Source organism: Nematostella vectensis, chromosome 12 (assembly GCF_932526225.1).
Source record: "Nematostella vectensis chromosome 12, jaNemVect1.1, whole genome shotgun sequence".
NCBI classification, from domain to species: domain Eukaryota; kingdom Metazoa; phylum Cnidaria; class Anthozoa; order Actiniaria; family Edwardsiidae; genus Nematostella; species Nematostella vectensis.
Window position 1 is genome coordinate 2,348,338 of NC_064045.1, and position 15,475 is coordinate 2,363,812.

Here is a 15,475-nt window from a genome sequence, read left to right on the forward strand (position 1 = left end):
TACGGTGCCGAAATCTTAAGCTATGAGACAAAAGGCTAGACAACTCAACCAATCGTTAGTTTTTAGGTCATGAAATATGCATTCCGTGTTTTCGATCCGCCTCAGCCCCGCGCTCGGTATAAATAGCTCTAGAAAGCGACACGGTTTCCATCTAACGATTGCTCCATTGTAACACCTTGTAACATATTGTAACAAAAAATGGCTCGCACTAAGCAAACGGCTCGAAAATCAACTGGAGGCAAGGCTCCAAGAAAGCAGCTTGCGACCAAGGCAGCTCGTAAAAGCGCGCCAGCTACTGGAGGAGTGAAGAAACCTCACCGTTACAGACCTGGCACAGTCGCTCTCCGTGAGATCCGCCGATACCAGAAATCTACCGAGCTGTTGATCAGAAAGCTTCCTTTCCAGCGTCTAGTTCGAGAAATCGCACAAGATTTCAAGACCGATCTGAGATTCCAGAGCTCGGCCGTTATGGCTCTACAAGAAGCTAGTGAGGCCTACCTTGTTGGTTTATTTGAAGACACCAATCTCTGCGCTATTCACGCAAAACGAGTAACGATCATGCCGAAAGATATACAGCTCGCCCGCAGAATCCGAGGAGAACGGGCTTAGACACACCCAAGCTCATAAATTACAAACGGCTCTTTTAAGAGCCACCACATGATCAAAAGTCCAATATCAGTCTGCATCTCATTGTCTCAAACGACAATTCCCTTTCCCGTGTTTAGGTGGCATTTCTATGGCACATTCCTAGCATATATGGAACTCGGCCGTTCCTCTGACATTTTACATAATTTTACTCATGCATTTTATTGACGCCTCCTTAGAGTTGGCGCTTGTTTACAAAACAAGCCTAATTCGCGAGTGGTATGACTTCTCATAATTTGTTTTAAACTCTTCGTATCATTCGTACGGGATTGACTCACATTTAGAGAATTTCAAAGTTTGTGCGCTTATTTTTATGGTCACCATAAGAGAGTAAGATTTTGTTTAGGTGTGTGTGCGTGCGCGCGCTAGTAGAGAATAATCGCTCGGTGCGTAGCTCGCCGTTTTCTAAGTAACACCGCCAAAGTAACCGCCCGTGCCGCTTAAAGTTTTGTCACCGAATACGTGCTGTTTATGTGGTTTAAGGGCATCTTCTAGAATAAGGGTATCGAATAAAAATACATGGGGTATTTTGCGATAAAAAAAAGTATTTTGAGTGATGATGTGGTCTTTGAACTTTTGTGCGATGTGGTGGTTCCTAAAAGAACCGTTTGTTTTTCAGCAGCCGAGTCCTGACTGCTCACTTGCTCTTTTTCTCGGTCTTCTTCGGGAGAAGAGATGCTTGGATGTTTGGTAGGACCCCGCCCTGCGCAATGGTAACACCATGCAATAACCTATTCAGCTCCTCGTCGTTTCTTACGGCAAGCTGTAGGTGACGCGGGATTATCCTCGTTTTCTTGTTGTCACGAGCAGCGTTACCGGCAAGCTCCAATATCTCAGCACTCAGATACTCTAGGACTGCAGCAAGGTATACAGGTGCACCGGCGCCTACTCTCTCAGCGTAGTTGCCCTTACGGAGGTGACGATGGATACGGCCGACGGGGAACTGAAGTCCGGCACGGGATGAGCGAGTCTTGGACTTGGTGCCCTTAGCTTTACCTTTGCCTCGGCCAGACATGACGATTTATATATAACTAAACAGTGGTTGAGTTGATTTAACGTCTGAATGTTGTGATGAGATCACTTAGCTGTACTGACTTTGCCTTTCTATTTATTCTGCATGCCGGATCGAAACGTAAAATTGCGTAAACAATAGATCTTTTGTTGTGTGTACAGCGCGTTTGCCGGTGCGCGGGGCGGTGACAAGCCGCATCTGCATATTAGCGAAAAACAGCCAATGGGATGGCTTCCATTCCGATCCGGTCAGTAACAATAGAGTTGTAAATAAAAGCATACTCGCATCTCGAGTATTTACAATTTCTTTCTGAGAATCAGAAAATTAAGTTTCATTTGAGCACTCGGGCCTGTTAACAAACATCATGCCTCCTAAATCTGGTAAGAAACCCGAAGCATCTAAAGGCAAGAAAAACGTCGTAGCTGGTGACAAAAAGAAGCGCAAAGGTCGTCGCAAGGAGAGCTACGCCATCTACATTTACAAAGTTCTGAAGCAAGTTCATCCCGACACAGGAATCTCCAGCAAAGCAATGGGCATCATGAATTCGTTCGTGAACGATATATTCGAACGCATCGCTGCAGAGTCGTCTCGACTAGCGCACTACAACAAGAAGTCCACAATCAGCTCGCGAGAGATTCAGACTGCAATTCGCCTACTACTACCAGGGGAGCTTGCCAAACACGCCGTCAGCGAGGGGACCAAAGCCGTTACTAAGTACACCAGCAGCAAGTGATTCATTGCTCTATAGCAATAAAACGGCTCTTTTAGGAGCCACCACATAGAGAAAAGTTCAAGTCACATGCAATCTGACTATAACAAAACGAATATCCCCTGCCTCTCCCATAACAAACAACACAAAAACATATACACTACATATCTAGAGTCAACATGCACCTCTCCCTATAAAAAAAAAACAATAACAACCTCAACCGAAAGAGTACGCGCATACGCAAAACACCGAAAAGCAGATTTTTGATTCGTCGATAGAAAAAAAAATATAAAAGTCGCTTAAGGAATAGCATCGTTATTGTCAAGCATAAACAAGAAATGCAACCGCCACTAGACTCTATATTGATGATGATGTCTAGCTTCGAAATAAACACGGTTATATCTTTACGCGAGTTAAGACTCTATATTAGATGATAATGTTTAGATTAGATATAAACACAGTTTTATCTTAACGCGAGTTTGTGCAGAATCATTTAACTACAAATTTGTTGCGAAAGGCCTCCTATTGTTAGCTTGTTTCTTTACCTATTTGTTGGTATGTAAGTATTGGTTAGTTGTGCGTGGTTGTATGTTTGGTGCGCGAGTGATTGTTTAGTTTAGCGTTTCTAGTGTTTCTCTTATAACGAGATATTATCGATGCATTGGGACATGACTCTTGTCATATGTGGTGGTTCCTAAAAGAACCGTTTGTGTTTTGTTTTGAACTCTTGGAAGAGAAGTCGCTTAGCCACCGAAGCCGTACAGAGTGCGCCCTTGGCGCTTCAGGGCGTACACGACGTCCATCGCTGTGACGGTCTTTCTTTTGGCATGCTCTGTGTAAGTTACAGCATCTCGGATGACATTTTCAAGGAAAACCTTGAGGACACCACGGGTCTCCTCATAGATAAGACCGGAGATACGCTTCACACCGCCACGACGAGCAAGTCGGCGAATTGCAGGTTTGGTTATACCCTGGATATTATCACGCAGGATCTTTCGATGTCTCTTTGCTCCACCCTTGCCAAGACCTTTACCGCCTTTACCACGACCAGACATGTTTTTTTTTTTCTGCTGTTTGATGAATGAGTGAGAAATGTTCACTTGTGCTTGAATGAGCAAATGATGTGATTCCCTACTTTGTTGCAATAGTTTATAATAGCAATCAGCCGACCTCTAAGGAAACGTACGGTGCCGAAATCTTAAGCTATGAGACAAAAGGCTAGACAACTCAACCAATCGTTAGTTTTTAGGTCATGAAATATGCATTCCGTGTTTTCGATCCGCCTCAGCCCCGCGCTCGGTATAAATAGCTCTAGAAAGCGACACGGTTTCCATCTAACGATTGCTCCATTGTAACACCTTGTAACATATTGTAACAAAAAATGGCTCGCACTAAGCAAACGGCTCGAAAATCAACTGGAGGCAAGGCTCCAAGAAAGCAGCTTGCGACCAAGGCAGCTCGTAAAAGCGCGCCAGCTACTGGAGGAGTGAAGAAACCTCACCGTTACAGACCTGGCACAGTCGCTCTCCGTGAGATCCGCCGATACCAGAAATCTACCGAGCTGTTGATCAGAAAGCTTCCTTTCCAGCGTCTAGTTCGAGAAATCGCACAAGATTTCAAGACCGATCTGAGATTCCAGAGCTCGGCCGTTATGGCTCTACAAGAAGCTAGTGAGGCCTACCTTGTTGGTTTATTTGAAGACACCAATCTCTGCGCTATTCACGCAAAACGAGTAACGATCATGCCGAAAGATATACAGCTCGCCCGCAGAATCCGAGGAGAACGGGCTTAGACACACCCAAGCTCATAAATTACAAACGGCTCTTTTAAGAGCCACCACATGATCAAAAGTCCAATATCAGTCTGCATCTCATTGTCTCAAACGACAATTCCCTTTCCCGTGTTTAGGTGGCATTTCTATGGCACATTCCTAGCATATATGGAACTCGGCCGTTCCTCTGACATTTTACATAATTTTACTCATGCATTTTATTGACGCCTCCTTAGAGTTGGCGCTTGTTTACAAAACAAGCCTAATTCGCGAGTGGTATGACTTCTCATAATTTGTTTTAAACTCTTCGTATCATTCGTACGGGATTGACTCACATTTAGAGAATTTCAAAGTTTGTGCGCTTATTTTTATGGTCACCATAAGAGAGTAAGATTTTGTTTAGGTGTGTGTGCGTGCGCGCGCTAGTAGAGAATAATCGCTCGGTGCGTAGCTCGCCGTTTTCTAAGTAACACCGCCAAAGTAACCGCCCGTGCCGCTTAAAGTTTTGTCACCGAATACGTGCTGTTTATGTGGTTTAAGGGCATCTTCTAGAATAAGGGTATCGAATAAAAATACATGGGGTATTTTGCGATAAAAAAAAGTATTTTGAGTGATGATGTGGTCTTTGAACTTTTGTGCGATGTGGTGGTTCCTAAAAGAACCGTTTGTTTTTCAGCAGCCGAGTCCTGACTGCTCACTTGCTCTTTTTCTCGGTCTTCTTCGGGAGAAGAGATGCTTGGATGTTTGGTAGGACCCCGCCCTGCGCAATGGTAACACCATGCAATAACCTATTCAGCTCCTCGTCGTTTCTTACGGCAAGCTGTAGGTGACGCGGGATTATCCTCGTTTTCTTGTTGTCACGAGCAGCGTTACCGGCAAGCTCCAATATCTCAGCACTCAGATACTCTAGGACTGCAGCAAGGTATACAGGTGCACCGGCGCCTACTCTCTCAGCGTAGTTGCCCTTACGGAGGTGACGATGGATACGGCCGACGGGGAACTGAAGTCCGGCACGGGATGAGCGAGTCTTGGACTTGGTGCCCTTAGCTTTACCTTTGCCTCGGCCAGACATGACGATTTATATATAACTAAACAGTGGTTGAGTTGATTTAACGTCTGAATGTTGTGATGAGATCACTTAGCTGTACTGACTTTGCCTTTCTATTTATTCTGCATGCCGGATCGAAACGTAAAATTGCGTAAACAATAGATCTTTTGTTGTGTGTACAGCGCGTTTGCCGGTGCGCGGGGCGGTGACAAGCCGCATCTGCATATTAGCGAAAAACAGCCAATGGGATGGCTTCCATTCCGATCCGGTCAGTAACAATAGAGTTGTAAATAAAAGCGTACTCGCATCTCGAGTATTTACAATTTCTTTCTGAGAATCAGAAAATTAAGTTTCATTTGAGCACTCGGGCCTGTTAACAAACATCATGCCTCCTAAATCTGGTAAGAAACCCGAAGCATCTAAAGGCAAGAAAAACGTCGTAGCTGGTGACAAAAAGAAGCGCAAAGGTCGTCGCAAGGAGAGCTACGCCATCTACATTTACAAAGTTCTGAAGCAAGTTCATCCCGACACAGGAATCTCCAGCAAAGCAATGGGCATCATGAATTCGTTCGTGAACGATATATTCGAACGCATCGCTGCAGAGTCGTCTCGACTAGCGCACTACAACAAGAAGTCCACAATCAGCTCGCGAGAGATTCAGACTGCAATTCGCCTACTACTACCAGGGGAGCTTGCCAAACACGCCGTCAGCGAGGGGACCAAAGCCGTTACTAAGTACACCAGCAGCAAGTGATTCATTGCTCTATAGCAATAAAACGGCTCTTTTAGGAGCCACCACATAGAGAAAAGTTCAAGTCACATGCAATCTGACTATAACAAAACGAATATCCCCTGCCTCTCCCATAACAAACAACACAAAAACATATACACTACATATCTAGAGTCAACATGCACCTCTCCCTATAAAAAAAAAACAATAACAACCTCAACCGAAAGAGTACGCGCATACGCAAAACACCGAAAAGCAGATTTTTGATTCGTCGATAGAAAAAAAAATATAAAAGTCGCTTAAGGAATAGCATCGTTATTGTCAAGCATAAACAAGAAATGCAACCGCCACTAGACTCTATATTGATGATGATGTCTAGCTTCGAAATAAACACGGTTATATCTTTACGCGAGTTAAGACTCTATATTAGATGATAATGTTTAGATTCGATATAAACACAGTTTTATCTTAACGCGAGTTTGTGCAGAATCATTTAACTACAAATTTGTTGCGAAAGGCCTCCTATTGTTAGCTTGTTTCTTTACCTATTTGTTGGTATGTAAGTATTGGTTAGTTGTGCGTGGTTGTATGTTTGGTGCGCGAGTGATTGTTTAGTTTAGCGTTTCTAGTGTTTCTCTTATAACGAGATATTATCGATGCATTGGGACATGACTCTTGTCATATGTGGTGGTTCCTAAAAGAACCGTTTGTGTTTTGTTTTGAACTCTTGGAAGAGAAGTCGCTTAGCCACCGAAGCCGTACAGAGTGCGCCCTTGGCGCTTCAGGGCGTACACGACGTCCATCGCTGTGACGGTCTTTCTTTTGGCATGCTCTGTGTAAGTTACAGCATCTCGGATGACATTTTCAAGGAAAACCTTGAGGACACCACGGGTCTCCTCATAGATAAGACCGGAGATACGCTTCACACCGCCACGACGAGCAAGTCGGCGAATTGCAGGTTTGGTTATACCCTGGATATTATCACGCAGGATCTTTCGATGTCTCTTTGCTCCACCCTTGCCAAGACCTTTACCGCCTTTACCACGACCAGACATGTTTTTTTTTTTCTGCTGTTTGATGAATGAGTGAGAAATGTTCACTTGTGCTTGAATGAGCAAATGATGTGATTCCCTACTTTGTTGCAATAGTTTATAATAGCAATCAGCCGACCTCTAAGGAAACGTACGGTGCCGAAATCTTAAGCTATGAGACAAAAGGCTAGACAACTCAACCAATCGTTAGTTTTTAGGTCATGAAATATGCATTCCGTGTTTTCGATCCGCCTCAGCCCCGCGCTCGGTATAAATAGCTCTAGAAAGCGACACGGTTTCCATCTAACGATTGCTCCATTGTAACACCTTGTAACATATTGTAACAAAAAATGGCTCGCACTAAGCAAACGGCTCGAAAATCAACTGGAGGCAAGGCTCCAAGAAAGCAGCTTGCGACCAAGGCAGCTCGTAAAAGCGCGCCAGCTACTGGAGGAGTGAAGAAACCTCACCGTTACAGACCTGGCACAGTCGCTCTCCGTGAGATCCGCCGATACCAGAAATCTACCGAGCTGTTGATCAGAAAGCTTCCTTTCCAGCGTCTAGTTCGAGAAATCGCACAAGATTTCAAGACCGATCTGAGATTCCAGAGCTCGGCCGTTATGGCTCTACAAGAAGCTAGTGAGGCCTACCTTGTTGGTTTATTTGAAGACACCAATCTCTGCGCTATTCACGCAAAACGAGTAACGATCATGCCGAAAGATATACAGCTCGCCCGCAGAATCCGAGGAGAACGGGCTTAGACACACCCAAGCTCATAAATTACAAACGGCTCTTTTAAGAGCCACCACATGATCAAAAGTCCAATATCAGTCTGCATCTCATTGTCTCAAACGACAATTCCCTTTCCCGTGTTTAGGTGGCATTTCTATGGCACATTCCTAGCATATATGGAACTCGGCCGTTCCTCTGACATTTTACATAATTTTACTCATGCATTTTATTGACGCCTCCTTAGAGTTGGCGCTTGTTTACAAAACAAGCCTAATTCGCGAGTGGTATGACTTCTCATAATTTGTTTTAAACTCTTCGTATCATTCGTACGGGATTGACTCACATTTAGAGAATTTCAAAGTTTGTGCGCTTATTTTTATGGTCACCATAAGAGAGTAAGATTTTGTTTAGGTGTGTGTGCGTGCGCGCGCTAGTAGAGAATAATCGCTCGGTGCGTAGCTCGCCGTTTTCTAAGTAACACCGCCAAAGTAACCGCCCGTGCCGCTTAAAGTTTTGTCACCGAATACGTGCTGTTTATGTGGTTTAAGGGCATCTTCTAGAATAAGGGTATCGAATAAAAATACATGGGGTATTTTGCGATAAAAAAAAGTATTTTGAGTGATGATGTGGTCTTTGAACTTTTGTGCGATGTGGTGGTTCCTAAAAGAACCGTTTGTTTTTCAGCAGCCGAGTCCTGACTGCTCACTTGCTCTTTTTCTCGGTCTTCTTCGGGAGAAGAGATGCTTGGATGTTTGGTAGGACCCCGCCCTGCGCAATGGTAACACCATGCAATAACCTATTCAGCTCCTCGTCGTTTCTTACGGCAAGCTGTAGGTGACGCGGGATTATCCTCGTTTTCTTGTTGTCACGAGCAGCGTTACCGGCAAGCTCCAATATCTCAGCACTCAGATACTCTAGGACTGCAGCAAGGTATACAGGTGCACCGGCGCCTACTCTCTCAGCGTAGTTGCCCTTACGGAGGTGACGATGGATACGGCCGACGGGGAACTGAAGTCCGGCACGGGATGAGCGAGTCTTGGACTTGGTGCCCTTAGCTTTACCTTTGCCTCGGCCAGACATGACGATTTATATATAACTAAACAGTGGTTGAGTTGATTTAACGTCTGAATGTTGTGATGAGATCACTTAGCTGTACTGACTTTGCCTTTCTATTTATTCTGCATGCCGGATCGAAACGTAAAATTGCGTAAACAATAGATCTTTTGTTGTGTGTACAGCGCGTTTGCCGGTGCGCGGGGCGGTGACAAGCCGCATCTGCATATTAGCGAAAAACAGCCAATGGGATGGCTTCCATTCCGATCCGGTCAGTAACAATAGAGTTGTAAATAAAAGCGTACTCGCATCTCGAGTATTTACAATTTCTTTCTGAGAATCAGAAAATTAAGTTTCATTTGAGCACTCGGGCCTGTTAACAAACATCATGCCTCCTAAATCTGGTAAGAAACCCGAAGCATCTAAAGGCAAGAAAAACGTCGTAGCTGGTGACAAAAAGAAGCGCAAAGGTCGTCGCAAGGAGAGCTACGCCATCTACATTTACAAAGTTCTGAAGCAAGTTCATCCCGACACAGGAATCTCCAGCAAAGCAATGGGCATCATGAATTCGTTCGTGAACGATATATTCGAACGCATCGCTGCAGAGTCGTCTCGACTAGCGCACTACAACAAGAAGTCCACAATCAGCTCGCGAGAGATTCAGACTGCAATTCGCCTACTACTACCAGGGGAGCTTGCCAAACACGCCGTCAGCGAGGGGACCAAAGCCGTTACTAAGTACACCAGCAGCAAGTGATTCATTGCTCTATAGCAATAAAACGGCTCTTTTAGGAGCCACCACATAGAGAAAAGTTCAAGTCACATGCAATCTGACTATAACAAAACGAATATCCCCTGCCTCTCCCATAACAAACAACACAAAAACATATACACTACATATCTAGAGTCAACATGCACCTCTCCCTATAAAAAAAAAACAATAACAACCTCAACCGAAAGAGTACGCGCATACGCAAAACACCGAAAAGCAGATTTTTGATTCGTCGATAGAAAAAAAAATATAAAAGTCGCTTAAGGAATAGCATCGTTATTGTCAAGCATAAACAAGAAATGCAACCGCCACTAGACTCTATATTGATGATGATGTCTAGCTTCGAAATAAACACGGTTATATCTTTACGCGAGTTAAGACTCTATATTAGATGATAATGTTTAGATTCGATATAAACACAGTTTTATCTTAACGCGAGTTTGTGCAGAATCATTTAACTACAAATTTGTTGCGAAAGGCCTCCTATTGTTAGCTTGTTTCTTTACCTATTTGTTGGTATGTAAGTATTGGTTAGTTGTGCGTGGTTGTATGTTTGGTGCGCGAGTGATTGTTTAGTTTAGCGTTTCTAGTGTTTCTCTTATAACGAGATATTATCGATGCATTGGGACATGACTCTTGTCATATGTGGTGGTTCCTAAAAGAACCGTTTGTGTTTTGTTTTGAACTCTTGGAAGAGAAGTCGCTTAGCCACCGAAGCCGTACAGAGTGCGCCCTTGGCGCTTCAGGGCGTACACGACGTCCATCGCTGTGACGGTCTTTCTTTTGGCATGCTCTGTGTAAGTTACAGCATCTCGGATGACATTTTCAAGGAAAACCTTGAGGACACCACGGGTCTCCTCATAGATAAGACCGGAGATACGCTTCACACCGCCACGACGAGCAAGTCGGCGAATTGCAGGTTTGGTTATACCCTGGATATTATCACGCAGGATCTTTCGATGTCTCTTTGCTCCACCCTTGCCAAGACCTTTACCGCCTTTACCACGACCAGACATGTTTTTTTTTTTCTGCTGTTTGATGAATGAGTGAGAAATGTTCACTTGTGCTTGAATGAGCAAATGATGTGATTCCCTACTTTGTTGCAATAGTTTATAATAGCAATCAGCCGACCTCTAAGGAAACGTACGGTGCCGAAATCTTAAGCTATGAGACAAAAGGCTAGACAACTCAACCAATCGTTAGTTTTTAGGTCATGAAATATGCATTCCGTGTTTTCGATCCGCCTCAGCCCCGCGCTCGGTATAAATAGCTCTAGAAAGCGACACGGTTTCCATCTAACGATTGCTCCATTGTAACACCTTGTAACATATTGTAACAAAAAATGGCTCGCACTAAGCAAACGGCTCGAAAATCAACTGGAGGCAAGGCTCCAAGAAAGCAGCTTGCGACCAAGGCAGCTCGTAAAAGCGCGCCAGCTACTGGAGGAGTGAAGAAACCTCACCGTTACAGACCTGGCACAGTCGCTCTCCGTGAGATCCGCCGATACCAGAAATCTACCGAGCTGTTGATCAGAAAGCTTCCTTTCCAGCGTCTAGTTCGAGAAATCGCACAAGATTTCAAGACCGATCTGAGATTCCAGAGCTCGGCCGTTATGGCTCTACAAGAAGCTAGTGAGGCCTACCTTGTTGGTTTATTTGAAGACACCAATCTCTGCGCTATTCACGCAAAACGAGTAACGATCATGCCGAAAGATATACAGCTCGCCCGCAGAATCCGAGGAGAACGGGCTTAGACACACCCAAGCTCATAAATTACAAACGGCTCTTTTAAGAGCCACCACATGATCAAAAGTCCAATATCAGTCTGCATCTCATTGTCTCAAACGACAATTCCCTTTCCCGTGTTTAGGTGGCATTTCTATGGCACATTCCTAGCATATATGGAACTCGGCCGTTCCTCTGACATTTTACATAATTTTACTCATGCATTTTATTGACGCCTCCTTAGAGTTGGCGCTTGTTTACAAAACAAGCCTAATTCGCGAGTGGTATGACTTCTCATAATTTGTTTTAAACTCTTCGTATCATTCGTACGGGATTGACTCACATTTAGAGAATTTCAAAGTTTGTGCGCTTATTTTTATGGTCACCATAAGAGAGTAAGATTTTGTTTAGGTGTGTGTGCGTGCGCGCGCTAGTAGAGAATAATCGCTCGGTGCGTAGCTCGCCGTTTTCTAAGTAACACCGCCAAAGTAACCGCCCGTGCCGCTTAAAGTTTTGTCACCGAATACGTGCTGTTTATGTGGTTTAAGGGCATCTTCTAGAATAAGGGTATCGAATAAAAATACATGGGGTATTTTGCGATAAAAAAAAGTATTTTGAGTGATGATGTGGTCTTTGAACTTTTGTGCGATGTGGTGGTTCCTAAAAGAACCGTTTGTTTTTCAGCAGCCGAGTCCTGACTGCTCACTTGCTCTTTTTCTCGGTCTTCTTCGGGAGAAGAGATGCTTGGATGTTTGGTAGGACCCCGCCCTGCGCAATGGTAACACCATGCAATAACCTATTCAGCTCCTCGTCGTTTCTTACGGCAAGCTGTAGGTGACGCGGGATTATCCTCGTTTTCTTGTTGTCACGAGCAGCGTTACCGGCAAGCTCCAATATCTCAGCACTCAGATACTCTAGGACTGCAGCAAGGTATACAGGTGCACCGGCGCCTACTCTCTCAGCGTAGTTGCCCTTACGGAGGTGACGATGGATACGGCCGACGGGGAACTGAAGTCCGGCACGGGATGAGCGAGTCTTGGACTTGGTGCCCTTAGCTTTACCTTTGCCTCGGCCAGACATGACGATTTATATATAACTAAACAGTGGTTGAGTTGATTTAACGTCTGAATGTTGTGATGAGATCACTTAGCTGTACTGACTTTGCCTTTCTATTTATTCTGCATGCCGGATCGAAACGTAAAATTGCGTAAACAATAGATCTTTTGTTGTGTGTACAGCGCGTTTGCCGGTGCGCGGGGCGGTGACAAGCCGCATCTGCATATTAGCGAAAAACAGCCAATGGGATGGCTTCCATTCCGATCCGGTCAGTAACAATAGAGTTGTAAATAAAAGCATACTCGCATCTCGAGTATTTACAATTTCTTTCTGAGAATCAGAAAATTAAGTTTCATTTGAGCACTCGGGCCTGTTAACAAACATCATGCCTCCTAAATCTGGTAAGAAACCCGAAGCATCTAAAGGCAAGAAAAACGTCGTAGCTGGTGACAAAAAGAAGCGCAAAGGTCGTCGCAAGGAGAGCTACGCCATCTACATTTACAAAGTTCTGAAGCAAGTTCATCCCGACACAGGAATCTCCAGCAAAGCAATGGGCATCATGAATTCGTTCGTGAACGATATATTCGAACGCATCGCTGCAGAGTCGTCTCGACTAGCGCACTACAACAAGAAGTCCACAATCAGCTCGCGAGAGATTCAGACTGCAATTCGCCTACTACTACCAGGGGAGCTTGCCAAACACGCCGTCAGCGAGGGGACCAAAGCCGTTACTAAGTACACCAGCAGCAAGTGATTCATTGCTCTATAGCAATAAAACGGCTCTTTTAGGAGCCACCACATAGAGAAAAGTTCAAGTCACATGCAATCTGACTATAACAAAACGAATATCCCCTGCCTCTCCCATAACAAACAACACAAAAACATATACACTACATATCTAGAGTCAACATGCACCTCTCCCTATAAAAAAAAAACAATAACAACCTCAACCGAAAGAGTACGCGCATACGCAAAACACCGAAAAGCAGATTTTTGATTCGTCGATAGAAAAAAAAATATAAAAGTCGCTTAAGGAATAGCATCGTTATTGTCAAGCATAAACAAGAAATGCAACCGCCACTAGACTCTATATTGATGATGATGTCTAGCTTCGAAATAAACACGGTTATATCTTTACGCGAGTTAAGACTCTATATTAGATGATAATGTTTAGATTCGATATAAACACAGTTTTATCTTAACGCGAGTTTGTGCAGAATCATTTAACTACAAATTTGTTGCGAAAGGCCTCCTATTGTTAGCTTGTTTCTTTACCTATTTGTTGGTATGTAAGTATTGGTTAGTTGTGCGTGGTTGTATGTTTGGTGCGCGAGTGATTGTTTAGTTTAGCGTTTCTAGTGTTTCTCTTATAACGAGATATTATCGATGCATTGGGACATGACTCTTGTCATATGTGGTGGTTCCTAAAAGAACCGTTTGTGTTTTGTTTTGAACTCTTGGAAGAGAAGTCGCTTAGCCACCGAAGCCGTACAGAGTGCGCCCTTGGCGCTTCAGGGCGTACACGACGTCCATCGCTGTGACGGTCTTTCTTTTGGCATGCTCTGTGTAAGTTACAGCATCTCGGATGACATTTTCAAGGAAAACCTTGAGGACACCACGGGTCTCCTCATAGATAAGACCGGAGATACGCTTCACACCGCCACGACGAGCAAGTCGGCGAATTGCAGGTTTGGTTATACCCTGGATATTATCACGCAGGATCTTTCGATGTCTCTTTGCTCCACCCTTGCCAAGACCTTTACCGCCTTTACCACGACCAGACATGTTTTTTTTTTTCTGCTGTTTGATGAATGAGTGAGAAATGTTCACTTGTGCTTGAATGAGCAAATGATGTGATTCCCTACTTTGTTGCAATAGTTTATAATAGCAATCAGCCGACCTCTAAGGAAACGTACGGTGCCGAAATCTTAAGCTATGAGACAAAAGGCTAGACAACTCAACCAATCGTTAGTTTTTAGGTCATGAAATATGCATTCCGTGTTTTCGATCCGCCTCAGCCCCGCGCTCGGTATAAATAGCTCTAGAAAGCGACACGGTTTCCATCTAACGATTGCTCCATTGTAACACCTTGTAACATATTGTAACAAAAAATGGCTCGCACTAAGCAAACGGCTCGAAAATCAACTGGAGGCAAGGCTCCAAGAAAGCAGCTTGCGACCAAGGCAGCTCGTAAAAGCGCGCCAGCTACTGGAGGAGTGAAGAAACCTCACCGTTACAGACCTGGCACAGTCGCTCTCCGTGAGATCCGCCGATACCAGAAATCTACCGAGCTGTTGATCAGAAAGCTTCCTTTCCAGCGTCTAGTTCGAGAAATCGCACAAGATTTCAAGACCGATCTGAGATTCCAGAGCTCGGCCGTTATGGCTCTACAAGAAGCTAGTGAGGCCTACCTTGTTGGTTTATTTGAAGACACCAATCTCTGCGCTATTCACGCAAAACGAGTAACGATCATGCCGAAAGATATACAGCTCGCCCGCAGAATCCGAGGAGAACGGGCTTAGACACACCCAAGCTCATAAATTACAAACGGCTCTTTTAAGAGCCACCACATGATCAAAAGTCCAATATCAGTCTGCATCTCATTGTCTCAAACGACAATTCCCTTTCCCGTGTTTAGGTGGCATTTCTATGGCACATTCCTAGCATATATGGAACTCGGCCGTTCCTCTGACATTTTACATAATTTTACTCATGCATTTTATTGACGCCTCCTTAGAGTTGGCGCTTGTTTACAAAACAAGCCTAATTCGCGAGTGGTATGACTTCTCATAATTTGTTTTAAACTCTTCGTATCATTCGTACGGGATTGACTCACATTTAGAGAATTTCAAAGTTTGTGCGCTTATTTTTATGGTCACCATAAGAGAGTAAGATTTTGTTTAGGTGTGTGTGCGTGCGCGCGCTAGTAGAGAATAATCGCTCGGTGCGTAGCTCGCCGTTTTCTAAGTAACACCGCCAAAGTAACCGCCCGTGCCGCTTAAAGTTTTGTCACCGAATACGTGCTGTTTATGTGGTTTAAGGGCATCTTCTAGAATAAGGGTATCGAATAAAAATACATGGGGTATTTTGCGATAAAAAAAAGTATTTTGAGTGATGATGTGGTCTTTGAACTTTTGTGCGATGTGGTGGTTCCTAAAAGAACCGTTTGTTTTTCAGCAGCCGAGTCCTGAC

At 44.3% G+C, this 15,475-nt stretch overlaps 17 protein-coding genes across 18 annotated transcripts; 9 read left to right on the forward strand and 8 right to left on the reverse strand.

Moving 5' to 3' along the window:
- The first annotated feature begins 43 nt into the window (after positions 1–43).
- Positions 44–1,934, forward strand: LOC125557143 (histone H3). 2 transcript variants are annotated; one of them, XM_048719494.1, is made up of 2 exons: positions 44–598; positions 842–1,054. In XM_048719494.1, the coding sequence occupies exons 1-2, from the start codon at positions 199–201 to the stop codon at positions 868–870; spliced, it is 429 nt and encodes a 142-aa protein (XP_048575451.1). In that variant the 5' UTR covers positions 44–198; the 3' UTR covers positions 871–1,054. The 2 variants fall into 2 exon arrangements, with proteins under 2 accessions (XP_048575451.1, XP_048575452.1); XM_048719495.1 differs by lacking the exon at positions 842–1,054 and adding an exon at positions 1,889–1,934 and having other exon boundaries at positions 46–654.
- LOC125557492 (histone H2A-like) lies at positions 1,283–1,660 on the reverse strand. The gene has a single exon (XM_048720135.1). The coding sequence runs from the start codon at positions 1,658–1,660 to the stop codon at positions 1,283–1,285; it is 378 nt and encodes a 125-aa protein (XP_048576092.1).
- Positions 1,935–1,944: 10 nt separating the features above from the next.
- Positions 1,945–2,773, forward strand: LOC125557240 (histone H2B-like). The gene is made up of 2 exons (XM_048719590.1): positions 1,945–2,319; positions 2,734–2,773. Exons 1-2 carry the CDS (start codon positions 2,022–2,024, stop codon positions 2,736–2,738), a joined length of 303 nt encoding a protein of 100 aa, XP_048575547.1. The 5' UTR covers positions 1,945–2,021; the 3' UTR covers positions 2,739–2,773.
- Positions 2,774–3,109: 336 nt separating this feature from the next.
- Positions 3,110–3,421, reverse strand: LOC125557493 (histone H4). The gene has a single exon (XM_048720136.1). It carries the CDS (start codon positions 3,419–3,421, stop codon positions 3,110–3,112), a length of 312 nt encoding a protein of 103 aa, XP_048576093.1.
- Positions 3,422–3,592: 171 nt separating this feature from the next.
- LOC125557144 (histone H3-like) lies at positions 3,593–4,603 on the forward strand. The gene is made up of 2 exons (XM_048719496.1): positions 3,593–4,147; positions 4,391–4,603. Exons 1-2 carry the CDS (start codon positions 3,748–3,750, stop codon positions 4,417–4,419), a joined length of 429 nt encoding a protein of 142 aa, XP_048575453.1. The 5' UTR covers positions 3,593–3,747; the 3' UTR covers positions 4,420–4,603.
- A 228-nt stretch (positions 4,604–4,831) lies between these two features.
- On the reverse strand, positions 4,832–5,209 carry LOC125557495 (histone H2A-like). The gene has a single exon (XM_048720137.1). It carries the CDS (start codon positions 5,207–5,209, stop codon positions 4,832–4,834), a length of 378 nt encoding a protein of 125 aa, XP_048576094.1.
- A 361-nt stretch (positions 5,210–5,570) lies between these two features.
- On the forward strand, positions 5,571–5,939 carry LOC125557496 (late histone H2B.L4-like). The gene has a single exon (XM_048720138.1). It carries the CDS (start codon positions 5,571–5,573, stop codon positions 5,937–5,939), a length of 369 nt encoding a protein of 122 aa, XP_048576095.1.
- Positions 5,940–6,658: 719 nt separating this feature from the next.
- On the reverse strand, positions 6,659–6,970 carry LOC125557497 (histone H4). The gene has a single exon (XM_048720139.1). The coding sequence runs from the start codon at positions 6,968–6,970 to the stop codon at positions 6,659–6,661; it is 312 nt and encodes a 103-aa protein (XP_048576096.1).
- Positions 6,971–7,141: 171 nt separating this feature from the next.
- On the forward strand, positions 7,142–8,152 carry LOC125557145 (histone H3-like). Its single transcript, XM_048719497.1, has 2 exons — positions 7,142–7,696; positions 7,940–8,152. The coding sequence occupies exons 1-2, from the start codon at positions 7,297–7,299 to the stop codon at positions 7,966–7,968; spliced, it is 429 nt and encodes a 142-aa protein (XP_048575454.1). The 5' UTR covers positions 7,142–7,296; the 3' UTR covers positions 7,969–8,152.
- A 228-nt stretch (positions 8,153–8,380) lies between these two features.
- On the reverse strand, positions 8,381–8,758 carry LOC125557498 (histone H2A-like). Its single transcript, XM_048720140.1, has one exon. The coding sequence runs from the start codon at positions 8,756–8,758 to the stop codon at positions 8,381–8,383; it is 378 nt and encodes a 125-aa protein (XP_048576097.1).
- Positions 8,759–9,119: 361 nt separating this feature from the next.
- Positions 9,120–9,488, forward strand: LOC125557499 (late histone H2B.L4-like). Its single transcript, XM_048720141.1, has one exon. The coding sequence runs from the start codon at positions 9,120–9,122 to the stop codon at positions 9,486–9,488; it is 369 nt and encodes a 122-aa protein (XP_048576098.1).
- Positions 9,489–10,207: 719 nt separating this feature from the next.
- LOC125557500 (histone H4) lies at positions 10,208–10,519 on the reverse strand. The gene has a single exon (XM_048720143.1). The coding sequence runs from the start codon at positions 10,517–10,519 to the stop codon at positions 10,208–10,210; it is 312 nt and encodes a 103-aa protein (XP_048576100.1).
- A 171-nt stretch (positions 10,520–10,690) lies between these two features.
- Positions 10,691–11,701, forward strand: LOC125557146 (histone H3-like). The gene is made up of 2 exons (XM_048719498.1): positions 10,691–11,245; positions 11,489–11,701. The coding sequence occupies exons 1-2, from the start codon at positions 10,846–10,848 to the stop codon at positions 11,515–11,517; spliced, it is 429 nt and encodes a 142-aa protein (XP_048575455.1). The 5' UTR covers positions 10,691–10,845; the 3' UTR covers positions 11,518–11,701.
- A 228-nt stretch (positions 11,702–11,929) lies between these two features.
- Positions 11,930–12,307, reverse strand: LOC125557502 (histone H2A-like). The gene has a single exon (XM_048720146.1). The coding sequence runs from the start codon at positions 12,305–12,307 to the stop codon at positions 11,930–11,932; it is 378 nt and encodes a 125-aa protein (XP_048576103.1).
- Positions 12,308–12,668: 361 nt separating this feature from the next.
- Positions 12,669–13,037, forward strand: LOC125557503 (late histone H2B.L4-like). The gene has a single exon (XM_048720147.1). The coding sequence runs from the start codon at positions 12,669–12,671 to the stop codon at positions 13,035–13,037; it is 369 nt and encodes a 122-aa protein (XP_048576104.1).
- Positions 13,038–13,756: 719 nt separating this feature from the next.
- LOC125557504 (histone H4) lies at positions 13,757–14,068 on the reverse strand. The gene has a single exon (XM_048720148.1). It carries the CDS (start codon positions 14,066–14,068, stop codon positions 13,757–13,759), a length of 312 nt encoding a protein of 103 aa, XP_048576105.1.
- A 171-nt stretch (positions 14,069–14,239) lies between these two features.
- Positions 14,240–15,250, forward strand: LOC125557170 (histone H3-like). The gene is made up of 2 exons (XM_048719532.1): positions 14,240–14,794; positions 15,038–15,250. Exons 1-2 carry the CDS (start codon positions 14,395–14,397, stop codon positions 15,064–15,066), a joined length of 429 nt encoding a protein of 142 aa, XP_048575489.1. The 5' UTR covers positions 14,240–14,394; the 3' UTR covers positions 15,067–15,250.
- Positions 15,251–15,475: the final 225 nt, after the last annotated feature.

Coding starts and splice junctions, on each gene's coding strand:
- LOC125557496 (XM_048720138.1), top strand. CDS start 5,571: ATGCCTCCTAAATCTGGTAAGAAACCCGAAGCATCTAAAGGCAAGAAA.
- LOC125557497 (XM_048720139.1), bottom strand. CDS start 6,970: ATGTCTGGTCGTGGTAAAGGCGGTAAAGGTCTTGGCAAGGGTGGAGCA.
- LOC125557493 (XM_048720136.1), bottom strand. CDS start 3,421: ATGTCTGGTCGTGGTAAAGGCGGTAAAGGTCTTGGCAAGGGTGGAGCA.
- LOC125557240 (XM_048719590.1), top strand. CDS start 2,022: ATGCCTCCTAAATCTGGTAAGAAACCCGAAGCATCTAAAGGCAAGAAA.
- LOC125557492 (XM_048720135.1), bottom strand. CDS start 1,660: ATGTCTGGCCGAGGCAAAGGTAAAGCTAAGGGCACCAAGTCCAAGACT.
- LOC125557144 (XM_048719496.1), top strand. CDS start 3,748: ATGGCTCGCACTAAGCAAACGGCTCGAAAATCAACTGGAGGCAAGGCT. Junction 4,148..4,390: donor CGCCCGCAGAATCCGAGGAG/AACGGGCTTAGA, acceptor GCGCTTGTTTAC/AAAACAAGCCTAATTCGCGA.
- LOC125557495 (XM_048720137.1), bottom strand. CDS start 5,209: ATGTCTGGCCGAGGCAAAGGTAAAGCTAAGGGCACCAAGTCCAAGACT.
- LOC125557504 (XM_048720148.1), bottom strand. CDS start 14,068: ATGTCTGGTCGTGGTAAAGGCGGTAAAGGTCTTGGCAAGGGTGGAGCA.
- LOC125557143 (XM_048719494.1), top strand. CDS start 199: ATGGCTCGCACTAAGCAAACGGCTCGAAAATCAACTGGAGGCAAGGCT. Junction 599..841: donor CGCCCGCAGAATCCGAGGAG/AACGGGCTTAGA, acceptor GCGCTTGTTTAC/AAAACAAGCCTAATTCGCGA.
- LOC125557146 (XM_048719498.1), top strand. CDS start 10,846: ATGGCTCGCACTAAGCAAACGGCTCGAAAATCAACTGGAGGCAAGGCT. Junction 11,246..11,488: donor CGCCCGCAGAATCCGAGGAG/AACGGGCTTAGA, acceptor GCGCTTGTTTAC/AAAACAAGCCTAATTCGCGA.
- LOC125557498 (XM_048720140.1), bottom strand. CDS start 8,758: ATGTCTGGCCGAGGCAAAGGTAAAGCTAAGGGCACCAAGTCCAAGACT.
- LOC125557499 (XM_048720141.1), top strand. CDS start 9,120: ATGCCTCCTAAATCTGGTAAGAAACCCGAAGCATCTAAAGGCAAGAAA.
- LOC125557502 (XM_048720146.1), bottom strand. CDS start 12,307: ATGTCTGGCCGAGGCAAAGGTAAAGCTAAGGGCACCAAGTCCAAGACT.
- LOC125557503 (XM_048720147.1), top strand. CDS start 12,669: ATGCCTCCTAAATCTGGTAAGAAACCCGAAGCATCTAAAGGCAAGAAA.
- LOC125557145 (XM_048719497.1), top strand. CDS start 7,297: ATGGCTCGCACTAAGCAAACGGCTCGAAAATCAACTGGAGGCAAGGCT. Junction 7,697..7,939: donor CGCCCGCAGAATCCGAGGAG/AACGGGCTTAGA, acceptor GCGCTTGTTTAC/AAAACAAGCCTAATTCGCGA.
- LOC125557500 (XM_048720143.1), bottom strand. CDS start 10,519: ATGTCTGGTCGTGGTAAAGGCGGTAAAGGTCTTGGCAAGGGTGGAGCA.
- LOC125557170 (XM_048719532.1), top strand. CDS start 14,395: ATGGCTCGCACTAAGCAAACGGCTCGAAAATCAACTGGAGGCAAGGCT. Junction 14,795..15,037: donor CGCCCGCAGAATCCGAGGAG/AACGGGCTTAGA, acceptor GCGCTTGTTTAC/AAAACAAGCCTAATTCGCGA.